The following is a 16,099-nucleotide window of genomic DNA, read 5'->3' as shown; positions in this document are numbered from 1 at the left end:
GTTCAAAACCCTTTACAGCACAGTGTCAATGTTTTCACATTACACGCTTACATTTGTCTTGTCCTTTATGAAATGATGTACAAAATGAGTAGTATACATGTCTATTGTAGTCCACTTTATTTTAACTAATAAGAGTTGAAGTATGATTCAAGATTATTGCCTTTTTCTGTTATTAAGACTTGCTAGACCAACATAATGTAATATACCGCTACTGGCCCCCTTTCGGCGGTCTGCATCAGTGAGGCTGGCTGAGAGCAATATTGTCCAATCACAGAACTGAGTACAAACATGCTGTGCTGTGATTGGTCAGTTCTCATGATTTGTTTAGTACATTTTCTAAGCAGGAAGTGACATTTTTCGGTCATGTTCCAGATATATATAAAAAAACTGTCGTTCGTTGTAATCGTGTAGGTAATATATATTATTTTACTGCTCTCAACTGCAATAAAAGAATGGCATCTTGCATTAACTGTCGGTGATGTTTAACTAACTGTGACATTTTACCTGTGCGCAAAAAAGTAACTGTTGATATTTTGTGTGCACGTGCGGGATTATGACGTGTGACCATAGAGTGTGGTTGTCATAGCTGTATGCGTTACATATGATTTTAGTATATTGCATGTGTTTGACGGCGTTTTGACAACAGATTGCTTGCTTGCGATGACTGACAGCGGTCATTGTGTGCTGCGTGATGTGACTCTCTGCTCGCCAGTGGGGGAAATCCTGCTGAGCGGCTGCGAGAAGGGAGTCCACACCATTGAAATCAAACTGGGAACAGATAAGGAAGAGAGGTAACCCTCACAAACATACACACAAATTGAGTCAGCACTCAGCAGCACCCAATTTCAACATGTAACTTAAACTGCACTTTAAAGGGATAGTTCACTTTAAAATTAAAATTCTGTCATCATTTACTCACCCTCAAGTTGTTTCAAACCTGTATTAATTTATTTCTTCTGCTGAACACAAAGAAAGATATTTAGAAGAATGTCAGTAACCAAACAGTAGTCTGTACCCATTGACTTCCATAGTAGGAAAAAAAAATACTATGGAAGTCAATGGGTACAGACTACAGTTTGGTTACCGACATTCTTCAAAATATCTTTCTTTGTGTTCAGCAGAAGAAATAAATTAATACAGGTTTGAAACAACTTGAGGGTGAGTAAATGATGACAGAATTTTAATTTTAAAGTGAACTATCCCTTTAAGTTTAAACCACACTTAACGTGCAGTTATGGAAGCTATTCGAAATTGAATAAAATTAAGCATTTATAAGATGTACATTTCTGTTTTTAAACCTTCATATAAATCTACTATTTAAATTCCCTCTGTGCAGTTTTTTAAAAACTGAAAAATAATTGATTTATGGGTCAACATTATGTGGTAATTAATGGCATTTATAATAATAACCTAGGGGATGTGGTTTGTCAAATTGCTTGGTTTTAATTGGTAAGATGTTCACATAAACACTAAAAGCACAAGTGAAGTCAAAATTGACAATTCTTATTTTTAATGGAATTTTCAGTATTTAATATTAATATAATATAAATACGGCCTGAGGGCAGGACAACCTGTCACTCACATGAGATCAAAGCACAACGATCCAATGACCCAATTAATTCTTCTCAATGGTCAAAATCAAGTCCCGCCCTACATTTTTCCTTGTTTGAGATGCCGTTTCACTCAGATATACTGACCAGCACTGTACATTACAATAGTGAAGAAATGTCTATTGTAACTTCTTTTTCATGCTGACTTTAAAGTGTATCCTGTTGTAGTGTACGCCCTGTTGGCCAGTCAGAAATGAGCCCTGAGTTACAGTGCTGTGTTGACTGGCTTCAGTGCTACTTCATGAAACCCAAGTCCATCAGCACTCTTCCTCTGCCTGCCATACACCATCCACAAATGCAGAGCGGTTAGTCACATACACGCATTACTCCACTTCACCTCTTGACTCATTTATGTCTAGTCCCTGACTGAAATGCTTGTTTGAGCTGTTTTAACTGAAAGCAACTTGCGCTGATATATCTTAAAATATGTCAGTGCCATTGTTTTTTCTCAAGATGCACACCAGTAATGTTTTTTTTTTCTAGGCACGTTTATAAAAGCTACTTAAATGTCCTAATTGAACTAATGTCTAATTCTGGCTTAATCTAAGCCCAATCTGTGAAACCAGACCTCAAAGTAATAACCAGGGCTGCGTTTCTCAAAAACACCTTAATCCTAAGTAGATCGTAGAACCATCGGCACTAATGGTCTCTATGATCAACTTGGCTCACAATGCTTTTGAGAAAAACAGCCCAGGACTTTAACTGCCACTGTTTTTCACTTTCCTCCCGGTCGCTATTTCGCAGATTCTTTTAAAGCGCATGTGCTGTGGACTCTGTTGAAGGAAGTGGGGCTTGGGAAAACGGTTTCGTACAAGCAGCTTGCTGAAATGATTGGGAATCCAAATGCTGTGCGAGCTGTTGGGTCAGCCATGAGGAAAAACCCTGTGAGTTTTGTTGGAATGATCATCATAACAGATCGATTTCTGACATCTGATGTATTTTTTTCTCTGTTGTTCTCTCAGATTCCACTGATAGTGCCGTGCCACCGGGTGCTGCGCAGTTCAGGGGACAGTGGATCATATATGGGAGGAAAGGGAGATGATATTAAAGTTTGGTTGCTCACTCATGAGAAAAAAGGATTGGAGCTCAATGCTTCAAAGAGTGAATAATCCATTGTATGGACCCCAAAATCTTCATGCTGCATCTCAGTTTTTTTTTAATGAAGTCTGAGTTTGAAAAACATTATGACAGATTTTTTTATTGTTTGGACAAATTATAATCCACTTGAGCGAACAAACTTTTTGTTATAATCCATATATTGTCTATAGTTTTAGAGGAATCTGTTTGGAATTGTGTTTTTGAGAGCAGGTGGTTTGATTAGATGTTTTTATGGTTGTCAGTGTTACATTGACATTGTTAAATGTGATTTGAAAAATCATTTTATAAACAATATGTTTAGTCCAAAGGATTACAGAGAATTATTTTGAATAAATTGCCATTTCTTTTTTTTTATTGCTGCATATTAATCTTTATTCCTGAAATTCACGTGATATTTTTGCAGCAAGTTATGCTTATATAAGTTATGCTAACTAAGCAAATAAACAGCTCAGTAAAGCAAATTAGATGTTTATTAATGGTGGATCAATTATCTACACTACCGGTCAAAAGCTTGAAATAATAAATTAATATTTTTTTATGTTTTTGAAAAAAGTCTCTTATGGTCGCCAAGACTCCATTTCTTTGATCAAAAATACAGCAATATTGTGAAATATTGTTAGAGTTTAAAATAACTGTTTATTTGAATATATATATATATATATATATATATATTAATTCCTGTGATGGCAAAATCTATTTTGTCAAACTGATACATGTACCAGCAAATGTGTACCAGACATTTGTATTTTTTTTTATCAGTGGCAAGTTTTATTTTGTGTTCCTCTATATGTGTATTCCTCTATATGTGTCATAATGGGAAATCATTTATTTATCACAAATATCAAATATTTCCCCTACCAACATCTCAGTGTTTTTGTTGTTGTTGTTTTTTTACATTTAATTGCAGTCCACAACTTTTCAAATGCATACTGCATATGGCCGAGGCTCAAATAGTCCAATAATCACCATTTAGCTGCCATAACACTTCACGTATTTCAAAAGAGTTCTTAGTTCCTCTGGATGTCAAACACACGGTTGTGATCTCTTTAATGGGAGGATGAAGAAGGGTGTCCCTGGTGAGATATCCCAACACGATGTGATACTGCATTATATTGTGTTTGATCATATGTGACATGAGCTGCATCCATTGCCTCAGGCTGTGCTGATCTCTCACTAAGCCTTCATGTACGGCATCATGCCACCTTACAAAACAGCAATTTGTGCCTGACAGAAAAACAGTTGGATCGTGCTCAGTGAACACAAGCCCTCCCTGTAATTTCAAATCATTCAGTGAAGTGTGGGAGCTGTATCATAACTCTATGTGAGAGGTGTGTCTTAATCTATATCTATTTTAATTTCCTGTGACATTTTCCATGAGAAGTCTCAAGTCTGAGTCTGAAACAGCAAAAGATGTTTTGCTGTTTTATTTTCTATTTCTATCTCTATAATTGTTTTGTTTTGTTAACTGTTTGGTTTTAGTTGTTCAAACCCTGAGTAATGTGTTATTTCTACAATAAACATGAAAATGCATGAAATAACATTTTTAAAAAGTTTAGGTATGTGTATAATTTATATGTAGCCTATATTGAATTTGTTCCTTTAATGCTATAACAAAAATTGTAACAGGACACTAAATTTGGGGAAATCTTTTTTAAATGAAAAACAAACATAAAGTCTGTCTTTCTTTGTTTTTAAATGGTTAATTGCAGAAAAATGTTTACCCTTTTTGATGGTATAATAACATTTAGACCAAACTTATGGGGTATGGGACCCCACAAACTTCATGAAACTTATAGAACCATTGTGTAAAAAATAAGCGATGTTGGGTGATGCTTTTTTGAAATGTCATGACAGCAGGGATAAGATATACTAACGAATGAGTTAAAACTGTTAAATCCATGTAGGGTATAAGATTTTACATTTCGATTTAACACTATTACCACGATACACTTGAACAAGGGAAACCATAGGGGAGTATCCATGTAATTAGTCTACTGTAAGTCATTTGTCAGGGTAAGACATGATCAAACTGGATTAATGGTTCAGAATGAGAATAAACTATGATTAAAGTCTAAATATTCTCTTTTGATTGACAGAATGATGGTGATTTACAATATGATCCATGTGCTGCATTAGTCCCATGCTGCTGTTTTAATCTTCAAAGCAGAAGACACATCAGGACACATCATTCATATGGGTTATGCTTATAGAAATGCTTCAGACTTTATTTTATTTTTCAAATCTTTTTGAGCAGCTTTTTGGTCAACCTCAACTAACCCTCACCTTGACACCTGTTTCTCAGAGAATCTCAGATTTTCAGTTTGTTTCTGTCAAATGTGAACGTATGCTGTACTTCATTACTCTTACGCTCACAGGTGATAATGCATTGCACTTACATTTGATTAAGTCAGGCAATGCCAGATCTCACCTCACACATTCACCTCTGACACTCATACATTTCCTTCATTTTATGAACTATGTGGAGCAAAGTCATCACTAGGCTATCAAAGGTGTCAAGCTGACTCAATCAGAATCCAAATTTAGAAGACCTTTTGGAGAAGGACATTCAACCGCTAAAAGGTATACCTTTAAAATAAGATCCACACAATATTAGCCGAGATGTGCAATATAAAAAATAAAAAAATGTGCACAAAAAATCGAATGCGCGTTAATTTTTGTGGATAGCCTAATGTTTTTATCCGATAAGAAAACATGCGCATAAACTATGATGTAAAAATATCATAAATCCCTCATTGCGCAACACAAAACTCAAGTGATTTTGTTTTAACAGGCATAATTTAGAGCAAGTATTAGCATGTAGGTTTGAAGCGAAACATGGATAGAAGAGCGCCACGTAGTGGAAGCAGTTGGAGTAAATCCTATAGCCTAGCCCTAGCCTAAATGTGTGTCTGTATTTTGAGGGGGAAAAGGCATTTGGTTGTTTGAATAATTAGTGCTATACTCTTGCTTCAGCTCTCAACACATAATGTCTAATAATAAATGGGTGATGGTTGATTTTGAACAAATATGCACCTCTAGTGCAGTATAGGCTTTTTATTAAAACCATGAGGAGGATATTTCATCAGGACTTAATAAAACATGTTGTTCCCATGGAATAAAACAAAATTTTATTATCATTGGCTCCAAGGGTTCATCTTTTATGCTTTTACATTCTTCCTCGTCTGTTGGGAAATCTCTGTTCTTTCAGAGGCAAATCTTCAGCGTCCACCTCAGTCACCTGAAATCACAATAGATGGGACATCACTGATCAAATACAGTTTCCACTGGGAAATAAAGCATGCTGATGTTTTCCAATAAGAAAGAGGAACAGTCATGCTCTTACAATGTGTATGGGTGAAAGCTGCTCCATTGGAGTGTCCGCAGGAATAGACAGCAATGTGTCACCAGCATCCATCATCTAACAGAGACAGATTTTTACTAGTCACACATCTCAATACTTTTAATATTCTTAAAATTTTGATGTCCACCCCGTGTTACTCCCGGTCTCCCATACTTAATAAAAAAAAGACCAGTTGGATGAACTGAGTTTTCAAAATGACAGCAGACAGAAGAGGACAAGAGGATAATCTCACCCTGAATGTTGCCTCCACTTCACCAACACTTCTCTTTCCGCCAGGAAGCCAACCATATGACCAGTGCTGGCAAAGACTAACCTCCAACACACACACTAGCATTAACAACTGGACCAGCACCCTTCCTTTCCACTCCATGCTAAAACTGAAACAAAGACATTTAATAGGCAAAATCGTACTCTCATGTAAACATTCATATAAAACATATGAAAATTGTTTAGTTGTTGATAGCCAAAAAAAAAAGCACAATAAAAAAAGCAATCTTATCCAATTATTTGGTTTTATAATTCTATTGCAACAAAATTATTGATTATAGTATGCTAATATTGATCAAATAAAAATGTTTTTTTTATATAAAGCACATTTTAAAATCAACCTGGGTTGGCCAAAGCTGTACAAGAAAGTAAAAATAAAAACAAGAAACATGGAAGAATTACAGAAGATTGAAAGTGCACTCGAAAATATGCATGGATTTAAATTCAGCTAGCTGTTTTAACAAAAAAGTGATATATCAATATCTATATTGATGTTGATACGAGTACAGCTCAAACTTATTGAGTCTGAGGCGAAAAATGTACTGTCAAAGTACAACGTAATGACATTCAATCCCAGTTTCTAACAATTTACGCAACAGCTCAACAGAACCATTCAAAACATGCACAGAAATACTATAGGCCTGTTTTCTCTGAACAGTACATAAATTAAATTCTATTTAAAAAACTACTTTAAAAAGTCTATTTAAGAGGTGAAAGCAGTGGTTACAAATATACAGCAATTAAATATTACACAGGTTGCTGTAACTTAAAATATAAACAGGTTACAGTCTGTCAGTTACTTAAATCTTAATATATTCAGAAAACGCTACACTGTAAAAAAAAAATTGTTTGGTTTAACTTAAAGTTACCCGGTTGCCATAAAATTTTGAGTTCATTGAAATAAAATATTTAAGTTAATATTAAGGAGATTAATATATAAAAAATTCTAAATATTTTGTTATCTGAACCACATTAATTTGACAAAAGATAAATGTTGTGATAACAAATCATGAAAATATATATTTTTTTACAGTGATACAGAATTTGAAATTCTTACCTGCTGCTTTTTTCAAGATGAAGTGTGTTGTTCTCGGTCTCCTTTATACAGTCCTCTTAAAATGAGTTGCAATGCTCTTTCGTCATTGGGAGTCTTGCGACCACAGGGCAGATGCAGGTTTCTCTCTAATGCACACTAATGCACACCTGGGGCTGGATTTACAAAATTGATAAAGAACTGTCAAGGGGACCTAGCTAATAGACCTGCTTAAAGTGTAAGATTTATTAAATAATGTGTTTAAATGGTCCAAAGAGGCACTCTGATGGCCAGATCAACACACAGGGGAAAAGATGAGATATAAAGGCCAAAAGAGGTATGGCTCAGTCAGAGACCAGGACTGAATCATTATCAACTAACCAGCTGTTACATTTGGCAATTATTTGCTCACAAACCTTTCCTTGTGTACTCTAGTGTCTAACTTTGATATAACCAACCAACCACACTATCATTAAATTATTTGGGTTCAGTTTGAGTTATTGTTTTTTTTAAATGTTTTTTAAAGAAGGCTATGCTCACCAAGGCTGCATTTATATTATAAAAATACACTAAAAACAGTCATATTGTGAAATATTATTACTATTTAACTGTTAAATATGAACTGTTTTTATATTTTAATATATTTGAAAATAAAATATATTCCTGTGATGGCAAAGCTGAATTTTCAGGATCATTACTCTAGTATTCAGTGTCACATGATCATTCAGAAATCATTGTAATATGATGATTCTCTGCTCAAGATTTTTTTTTTTTCAGGATTCTTTGATGAACAGAAAGTTCAAAAGTAAAATATTTTGTTACATTATAAATGTTTCACTGTGACTATTGATCAATTTAATGCATCCTTACTGAATATTACTATTATAACTAACTTACTTATAAAAATCTACTCTCAAGCTGTAATGTACAATACTTTAATTATTCAAACTTTTTAACCCTAGAGATGGATTTTGATAAATTGTATTTTAGTTTTTTTATTTTACTGTAAATTATCACTAAAATAAGAGGACAAAATAAATAAAATAAATTAAAATATAACCACATTTATTTATTACACACTCATATTTTGTGTTAACCTCAAAAGGTCAAATGGCTCAAAAGGACCTTTATTTTGAACCGAGGACATGTATCCTAAACCACAACACTTCCGGGTCGTGTAAGGAAAATCCCGCGAGGTCAGACTCAAAACATGTCAATATGTCCACATGACCGTCATTCTCAGCAGTTTATTTATCCAGCTATAGTATAATTTATCCAGCTATAGTATAATTTATCCACCGTAAAACAAGACGAAGAAGAACTAATAAACCCTCACAGGTAATTTCCAGACTGTGGTATCTACATGAACAAATATATTATGCTGCTGAAACCGTAATAATGTATGGCGTTTGCACGTTACATTAACCTCGAACCAAATCAGTGACGTGATCTGTGCTGCTCCTCTCAGCTTTCAGGGTATAATGAGACATGAACATGGATGGTTTGAGAAGACCTGCCATTCCCGAAGACGCGGTCCAGTATCAGCTGTTTCTGGCTCACTCTGACCCATCAGACGCAGAAGCCAATGAGAAATCCCTTAAGCAGATCCAGCAGAACATCCTCGCTGAGATCGCTTCTCTTCTGGTGCCCTACATCTGGCAACATCAGGCCTTTAATATAAGATACCACCCTGAGAAAGGTAAGAGTAACACACACACACACACACACACACACACACACACACACACACACACACACACACACACACACACACACACACACACACACACACACACATATATGTGTGTATGAGTATAATCTCTGCCATTCTCTTTCTGGTAGTTAAGCATGTATACGCTCCACAGAATTGCTTATTGCCTATTTTATCATGTGTTTGCAAAAGAGGCCTGTATAAACAGTTCACTTATCTCTCTTTTTTTTTATTTTCACTCCATAGGTGATGTGCCCGCACACCTGGGTGGTGTTACTGAGTTTGGTGATAATGTGGAGGATGAATGGTTCATCGTTTACCTGCTAAAAGAGATCACTCGCACCTTTAGTGATGTAGCTGTGGTTGTCTATGATAATGATGGACAGTTTATTCTGATTGAAGCAGCTGAACACCTGCCAAAGTGGCTGGACCCTGACAGCAGTGAAAACAGGGTTTGTATTGGAAATTTTAAATAATAGTACCATGATATTATCATGATTTTTGGATCATGATATTCTCTGAAGTACATGCAAATGCCACTGATGTGCATCAATATGGTAATCATTTTGATGCAGCAATCCGTGCGATTTGTGGACATTCCCGTGGACCGCCGTTATATATGAGGATGAGTTGAACTTGAATAACATCCAATATTGCAGTAAATTGTTTATTAACTGCAAACTAAAATATTACACTGTCAAAACTACCCAATCTTACATTTCGTTAAACGGTAATTGCAGAAAATGACGTCACCATCATTAAGTCAATATTATTGAATGTTAATGTTCACATTTTCAGAAAATTATTATACACAAATCCACATCTATATAAAGAAAAAAGTAACTTGTGGCTCTTACACATTTAGGACCATGGTATTAACATTTGATCTCACCACAGTTTGTATTAATCAGTAATGGATGGTTATTATTATCATTTGCAGGAAAAATATATTATAAATCTCTCTCTCTTTTAGAAGTAAGGCTGTTCTTGTTATCGTTGCGTATATAGTGCAAATATAGTCTGTTCCCCTTGGCTTATGACTTATAATGTCTGTAACTGTGTTTTTTTAGGTGTTCCTGTACCAGGGAGAGCTGCACATATTACCCAACCGTACACGTTCGGGAGAGGTTGGCTGGCCCAGAGACTCAGTGCCTGCTGTGGATCAGGCTCTAGAGGTGCTGCGCTCACACACTGAGAGCTGTTTAGCCAAACAGCCCATACGCTCCGCTCTGGCCAGGAGGCTGGATGGGTGAGAGTAATGTCATTGTTTAAAGTGCTCCTATTATGCTTTTTCAGATATTAACTGTCATGTAGTGTGTAATATAGCTGTTTATGAATGGTAAAGGTCCGCAAAGTTTCAGAGATCAAAGTGCATGATAAATGGAGTAATTGTCTCCCAAAAGAGAGAACTGATTCAGAACTGCCTGAAACAAGCCGTCAGTAATTTCAGCCTCACTTCCTGCACAAACTTGTGTAGATTTTTAACATTTGCATAATGCCAGTCTATGGTCTTCATTGGCTGCCCCTGAGCAATGTCGACTTTAATCCGCCCTCAAACACTGTAGTTGTAGCTGAGGCCTGAAATAGTTTGGTTCGTGTTGTCGACAAGTTTTCTGCGCTGCAAAAGCAAATCCACTTTGCATCATTCATGCACTTCCAAAGGATGAGGACTCGTGCTCGGATTGATACGGTAAAACCGACTCCATTGTTATTAATAATAATAATAATAAACTTTATTACAGACTCACCAGTCCAAATAAAAAACAAGACAATACACACAATACAATACAATACAATAAAAACAAATACAACTTCAGAGGAGACAACTATACCAATGCTTCCATAACTTGGACTCATACTGTGTAGTGCTAAACTTGATGTTGGTCAATGCCACAATTATGTAATTCTCTGAGTTATTCAGCCGACATATAAATTTGTACATAACATTTCTCAAAGTGGCTTGCAGAGTATTAACACCTGCAGCCACAAACATCTCACTGGCACTACACCAGCGTGGTCTTCTCATTACTGTTTGTATCACTGTGTATACAAGTGTGGAGGAGACCTCCCGGAGCTGAAATATGGTAATAAGCGTTACATTTCTGATACACACCGTTTCAGATACTGTGAGAAAAGATGTGGTGCTGCAATGTACGTTAATTTATTTATTTTTTTGACCTTGGATGCATGGAGACCTTTAAAATAGCATGACAGGGGCACTTTCAAATAAGCAATTCGGTTGTTTCTGTTATAGTGCTTTAAACTCATTTTGACAAACTCAGTTGTTTGTGTATGTGTGCAGGTATCCAGATCAAATCCAGCAGAATTTCCACCGTGCCCACTGTTACGTGCCTGCAGGCATCGCTGTGGTGTTGTCTAGGAGGCCTGACCTTATAGCCCCGGCTGTCTCTGCTTTCTATTTGCGTGACCCTGTTGACCTCCAGGCCTGCCGAACTTTCCGCACCTTTCCTCCTGACACCAGAGTTATGACATCAGTAAGAAGCAGTCTAAATTTTGTTTATAGTCTAAAGTTTAGCAGTCTAAAGTTTTATTTTTGGAAAGTACTTGCTGAATTCTGTCACTCTACCGGTGACAAGTTTGGGGTCTGAATTAAAAAATAAATAAATAAATGAATTGATACTAATATTCAGCAAGGATATATAAAATAGATATATACATTTAAAATAAAAATAATAAAATGTATATTTATTTATTTATGATAATTTAATGCTGTTTTTTTTTAACTGTTCATCAAAAAAATATTTTAAAAAAATGTCACCGCTTCCACAAAAGTTAAGCGGCACAACTGTTTTCAACATTGACAATCAGAAGAAATTATTCTTTATCACCAAATTAGCATTCTAGAATGATATTTGAAGGATCATGTGACACTGAAGATGCTTAAATTCAGCTTTACCATTACAGTAACAAATTACTTTTTAATTTTAAACAGTTATATTTATTGAGAACTCCTCCAGTTACTACAAATCTGTTCCCTTCCCCATTTCCTGTAGGTGAAGTTTACTCGATGCTTGTACGCACAGCTGCAACAACAGAGTTTTGTTCCAGATCGGCGGAGTGGTTTCACGCTTCCCGCCCGCTCTCATCCCCAGTACAGAGCTCACGAGCTGGGAATGAAACTGGTGAGTGCATGGCATGAGTCGTGCACAGAGAAAGCTGACTATTACAATGCAGATCTCATTTCATAGAGATTGTGATATGATTGTAAAGCGCTTTGGATGTACAGTAGTACATATGAAAGCGCTATATAAATGCCTTATTCATTCATTGGGTTTTTCTCCAAAAATTGTGCCATTGGAATGAAATTTTCATATGCTAAGAAATACAATTTGCCATGTAATTCATTTTGTAACTAGAGTACATGGTGCTAATGTATTCTACCTTGTGTTCATGCCTAAGGCCCATGGCTTTGAAATCCTGTGCTCCAAATGTGGACGGTCTTCATCAGAGCAAGATACATCAGTCAGCAGTAACCCATTATGGAGAGGCTTTTTAGATAGCCTTACAAAGAATGGATACTTTAAGGTAGGAAAGAGATAGGAAAGGTCCCTGAGAGATACATTTTATCTGTGTGGATATAGTTTTTGCTTATGTGTTTGATTGTTTGTGAACCCAGAGTGAACTAGAAGGATCTGCTCGATACAAAGACTTATTGACATCGGCAGAAAGTTTCTTCAGGCAGTCGGTAACCAGTACTCATCGGTGAGAGTGGCTTTTTTTTATTTATAGTTTACTGTCACAGTATAGAGTTAATTTTACTTTCTCTGTGTGGCAAAGTAGTTTACATTTCCAAGCCATTTTGCCATTAATTGTAATAATCCAGTGAGATTTGACAACAGCCGGTATGATCTAATCTCACCGTCATCATGTCTGACTGTGATTACATGAAGAAACAGAAAAAACTGAGATGGACTAAATCCATAAGAACTGCGGCAACATCTCCAAGATGCTGGAAGAAACCTGCCTGCAAAGCTACAGTACTGTGAAAAGTTTTGGGCACTTGTGTAAAAATGCTGTAAAGTGAAGATTCTTAAAAAAATTATGTCATAAATAGATTTTATTTATCAATTAACTTTTATTAAATGTATCAAATCAATGTTTGGTGTGACCACCCTTAGGTACACTTGCACATAGTTTTTCACTTAGATTTGCAGGTCGGTTTCTTCAAGCATCTTGGAGATGTTGCCGCAGTTGTTATGGATTTAGTCTGTCTCAGACTCGATGATGTCAGACTCCTTGTGCATACAAAATCTCACTGGATTATTACACTTAATGGCAAAAGGAATTCTTGGAAATGTAAACTGATATTTCCTACTGATACACTACAGAAAAATATATAAATAACTGACTTTAAACCTTTTTTTTTGGTGAAAATACTAGTACATTTTGTTTGATAATATATCAGAAATAATACATTAAATTAATCAAAATTACCAATAAAGACTTCGATGCATCAAAGAATCTTTTCAACATGTTTGCCATTATTATAAGTTATAATAATATAATATGAGTCGCAATATTATTATTTTACTGTATTTTGATTAAATAAATGTATCTTTGGTGAACATTAGAAATCTTACTGAGTCCGAACTTTTAAATAATATTGGTATATATAATTTTAATCTTTTTTTAAGACCTGATCTTCATAATCCTGGCGATGAGGTGTTGAAAGTTTTGGAGGGCGCCTCCTTCAGTTTGGAAGACCTCGAAAACCAAGAGGCACATCTACAACCAGAGGACAGTATGTACCAGTTTTTCTCCATTTTAAAAGAGGATTGTTTTCTCTTTGGCCAGCGCATATCGAGTATTTTCTCTGCTTATGCTGAAAGTGAATCTATCCTGTGAATTGTGCATGAATATTATTTCTGTCTTTTAATCAAGTATTGTCCTCTCAATCTCCCCCTGTAGGTGATGCGTGGTTGGACATCTCACCTCAGGAGCTGGAGAGGCTGCTTGAGGAGAAAGGAGGAAGGGTGAGTGATGGCGCTCGTAAGACGGCACAGCCTGACGAGGAGGTGCAGGAGGAAGAAGCCGGCTACAGTCTGATTGCTGTAACGCAAGGCATGAAGAACTTCATCAATGCCATGTCTTCTCATGAAGGTGCTGAAATACCCAGGTAATGATGCTCCATCTGAATAATTGTCAATACTTCAGTTATTATTATAGTGCCATGATAATTTGACTTTCTTTTCCTGAAATTGTATTTCAGGTCTTGCTTGGTTGAGCCCTTCAGTTTTGATCCAGATGCTGTAACCAGTGCTCTTGATAGATTGCTAGGTGAGTTTGGCTTTCTGCGATATTAATGAATCCTAGTGCTCTAAAATCTTTATTAGTGGTCGACCGATATATCGCTAATATATATTTTGGAGATAATCATATAATTTTTTTTTCAATTATCGATAAGTTTTTCTGTTTTGTCTAGTGTGTCTGGACCAGGACTTTTATCGTGACAGCACGTTGTCTATTTGGCCACTTTTGTCACATTTTGAAAAAAATATTATTCCCACACAGATTTACCAGATTACTGAGTGCACTGTTGGGTACAGTGTTTACTTTTCTTTTTATTCATATTTTTAATTTCTTTATTTGTGAAAAATACTATAATAGGATTACAGAATCAAGAAGTTCCTATTTAAAATGATAAATCTGTTTATTTTAATTTAATTTTCAAGTCATGTATTTCTTATTTATTAAATATTATAAAATTAGTTTTAATTTAATTTCAGCATGTGTTTTTACTATGTTTAAATTAGTCTCATATATATATGCATGTAATTTTTTTCTTGACCCAACGCTGTCCTTTATTTAGAATTTTATGCCTGAATTATCTATACTACAGAAAAGCACTAATAATTAGCACTTCCTGTTTTACAGGACCTAAGGATGAGTTAGACTCTGATGACTTTGATGATGATGACGACGACGAGGATGAAAATGATGTGGATGAGAATGAAGAAGTGCAGAATAGTGGCTTTCAGGAGCAGGCAGGTTCAGAGGAGCTGGAGAATCTGAAGAAGTACATGGATGAAATGGACCAGGAACTGCAAAGCACAAATATTGGCCAAAGCTTTACACAGAATAACAGAGTAAGTATCCACAGATGTTATTTATCCTGTGCCCATAACTTGGCAAAAGCTTTTGATTATTTGTATTTTTCTGCTTCCTTATAGGCCAGTAATAAAGCAGATGCATCTAAAAGCACATCAGCCACCTCGGGCTCAGAGCTTGCTGAGGAAGAAATCCAGCCGCTTGATGTGGATCTCAACCTGGTTACAAATTTACTTGAATCTCTCGCTTCTCAGGCGGGCCTAGCTGGGCCTGCGTCTAATCTACTGCAGAGTCTAGGCATCCACATCCCACCTGATGCAGATCAGCCCTGATAAGCCAAACTGAAATAGTAAAATCAACTCACAGAGACTTATCACACACTTATCAAGCACTCGGCGTTCCTTCACCTAGTAAACATCAGCTGTTGCTCTGTCAGCTGACTATATTTGAATTTATGGTGTTCTGTTCCACACCTAGTACTGAATTGTGAATTATTACCTCCAAACATTGATATTTTCTTCAAAACAGAGCACTTCCATTAAAATTGACTGGGAATTTCTTCCTGCACAAAATCTAAGTTGTTTATCATGTTCATAATTAAAATGTATTTTTACTCCCTCTTTTTGAATAAAGATCATATTTTCTGAGATGTTTCTAATTACAGTTAGTGTCATTTTGTTGGGGATTAATAAACCTATTGTTATGCTCTACAACAGAAAATATCAGCTACAGCTCAGCTATCTGCCAGAGAAAAGGAAGGGGAATGTTTCCCCGTGCTTATCTACGCTGATAAACTAAACCAATAGCATGCTCGTGTAACATTAACCAAGTCTATACAGTTAAATCAATCATGCCTGATTAGAAGCAAAGTCACAGCTCCGATGGTGAACTTTTTTAACCCTCTTGATTCTCGCTTGGAAAGACTTTGGCCTACGCTGATAACAACAATA

At 35.9% G+C, this 16,099-nt stretch overlaps 3 protein-coding genes across 5 annotated transcripts; 2 read left to right on the top strand and 1 right to left on the bottom strand.

Annotated features, from left to right (window-relative positions):
* Positions 1-311: 311 nt before the first annotated feature.
* Positions 312-3,568, top strand: LOC307008815 (methylated-DNA--protein-cysteine methyltransferase-like). 3 transcript variants are annotated; one of them, XM_079631990.1, is made up of 5 exons: positions 312-407; positions 647-791; positions 1,779-1,915; positions 2,355-2,494; positions 2,573-3,568. In XM_079631990.1, the coding sequence occupies exons 2-5, from the start codon at positions 661-663 to the stop codon at positions 2,717-2,719; spliced, it is 555 nt and encodes a 184-aa protein (XP_079488116.1). In that variant the 5' UTR covers positions 312-407; positions 647-660; the 3' UTR covers positions 2,720-3,568. The 3 variants fall into 3 exon arrangements, with proteins under 3 accessions (XP_079488116.1, XP_079488114.1, XP_079488115.1); XM_079631988.1 differs by having other exon boundaries at positions 318-411; XM_079631989.1 differs by lacking the exon at positions 312-407 and having other exon boundaries at positions 529-791.
* Positions 3,569-5,821: 2,253 nt separating this feature from the next.
* gnrh3 (gonadotropin-releasing hormone 3) lies at positions 5,822-7,545 on the bottom strand. The gene is made up of 4 exons (XM_079632393.1): positions 7,394-7,545; positions 6,302-6,446; positions 6,052-6,126; positions 5,822-5,946 (listed from the first exon to the last, which is right to left on the bottom strand). The coding sequence occupies exons 2-4, from the start codon at positions 6,437-6,439 to the stop codon at positions 5,875-5,877; spliced, it is 285 nt and encodes a 94-aa protein (XP_079488519.1). The 5' UTR covers positions 6,440-6,446; positions 7,394-7,545; the 3' UTR covers positions 5,822-5,874.
* Positions 7,546-8,508: 963 nt separating this feature from the next.
* On the top strand, positions 8,509-16,057 carry ecd (ecdysoneless homolog). Its single transcript, XM_079632392.1, has 13 exons — positions 8,509-8,707; positions 8,838-9,068; positions 9,327-9,532; positions 10,151-10,329; positions 11,383-11,575; positions 12,095-12,223; positions 12,501-12,626; positions 12,718-12,803; positions 13,736-13,842; positions 14,010-14,217; positions 14,311-14,378; positions 14,976-15,187; positions 15,272-16,057. The coding sequence occupies exons 2-13, from the start codon at positions 8,858-8,860 to the stop codon at positions 15,479-15,481; spliced, it is 1,935 nt and encodes a 644-aa protein (XP_079488518.1). The 5' UTR covers positions 8,509-8,707; positions 8,838-8,857; the 3' UTR covers positions 15,482-16,057.
* Positions 16,058-16,099: the final 42 nt, after the last annotated feature.

The sequence above is a fragment of the Phoxinus phoxinus genome (assembly GCF_949152265.1).
Source record: "Phoxinus phoxinus genome assembly, chromosome: 13".
NCBI lineage: Eukaryota > Metazoa > Chordata > Actinopteri > Cypriniformes > Leuciscidae > Phoxinus > Phoxinus phoxinus.
Note: the sequence above shows the minus strand (reverse complement) of the source record. Positions and strands in the feature narration are given on the sequence as shown.

What these genes read in the sequence shown, in the direction of transcription:
- LOC307008815 (XM_079631990.1), top strand. Translation starts at nt 661, where the DNA reads ATGACTGACAGCGGTCATTGTGTGCTGCGTGATGTGACTCTCTGCTCG. An exon ending in GGAACAGATAAGGAAGAGAG is followed by an intron (nt 792 to 1,778) that starts GTAACCCTCACA and finishes ATCCTGTTGTAG; the next exon opens with TGTACGCCCTGTTGGCCAGT. An exon ending in CCATCCACAAATGCAGAGCG is followed by an intron (nt 1,916 to 2,354) that starts GTTAGTCACATA and finishes GCTATTTCGCAG; the next exon opens with ATTCTTTTAAAGCGCATGTG.
- gnrh3 (XM_079632393.1), bottom strand. Translation starts at nt 6,439, where the DNA reads ATGGAGTGGAAAGGAAGGGTGCTGGTCCAGTTGTTAATGCTAGTGTGT. An exon ending in AAGTGGAGGCAACATTCAGG is followed by an intron (nt 6,127 to 6,301) that starts GTGAGATTATCC and finishes TGTCTCTGTTAG; the next exon opens with ATGATGGATGCTGGTGACAC. An exon ending in AGCTTTCACCCATACACATT is followed by an intron (nt 5,947 to 6,051) that starts GTAAGAGCATGA and finishes TTGTGATTTCAG; the next exon opens with GTGACTGAGGTGGACGCTGA.
- ecd (XM_079632392.1), top strand. Translation starts at nt 8,858, where the DNA reads ATGAACATGGATGGTTTGAGAAGACCTGCCATTCCCGAAGACGCGGTC. An exon ending in TCGGTAACCAGTACTCATCG is followed by an intron (nt 12,804 to 13,735) that starts GTGAGAGTGGCT and finishes TCTTTTTTTAAG; the next exon opens with ACCTGATCTTCATAATCCTG. An exon ending in ACATCTACAACCAGAGGACA is followed by an intron (nt 13,843 to 14,009) that starts GTATGTACCAGT and finishes CTCCCCCTGTAG; the next exon opens with GTGATGCGTGGTTGGACATC.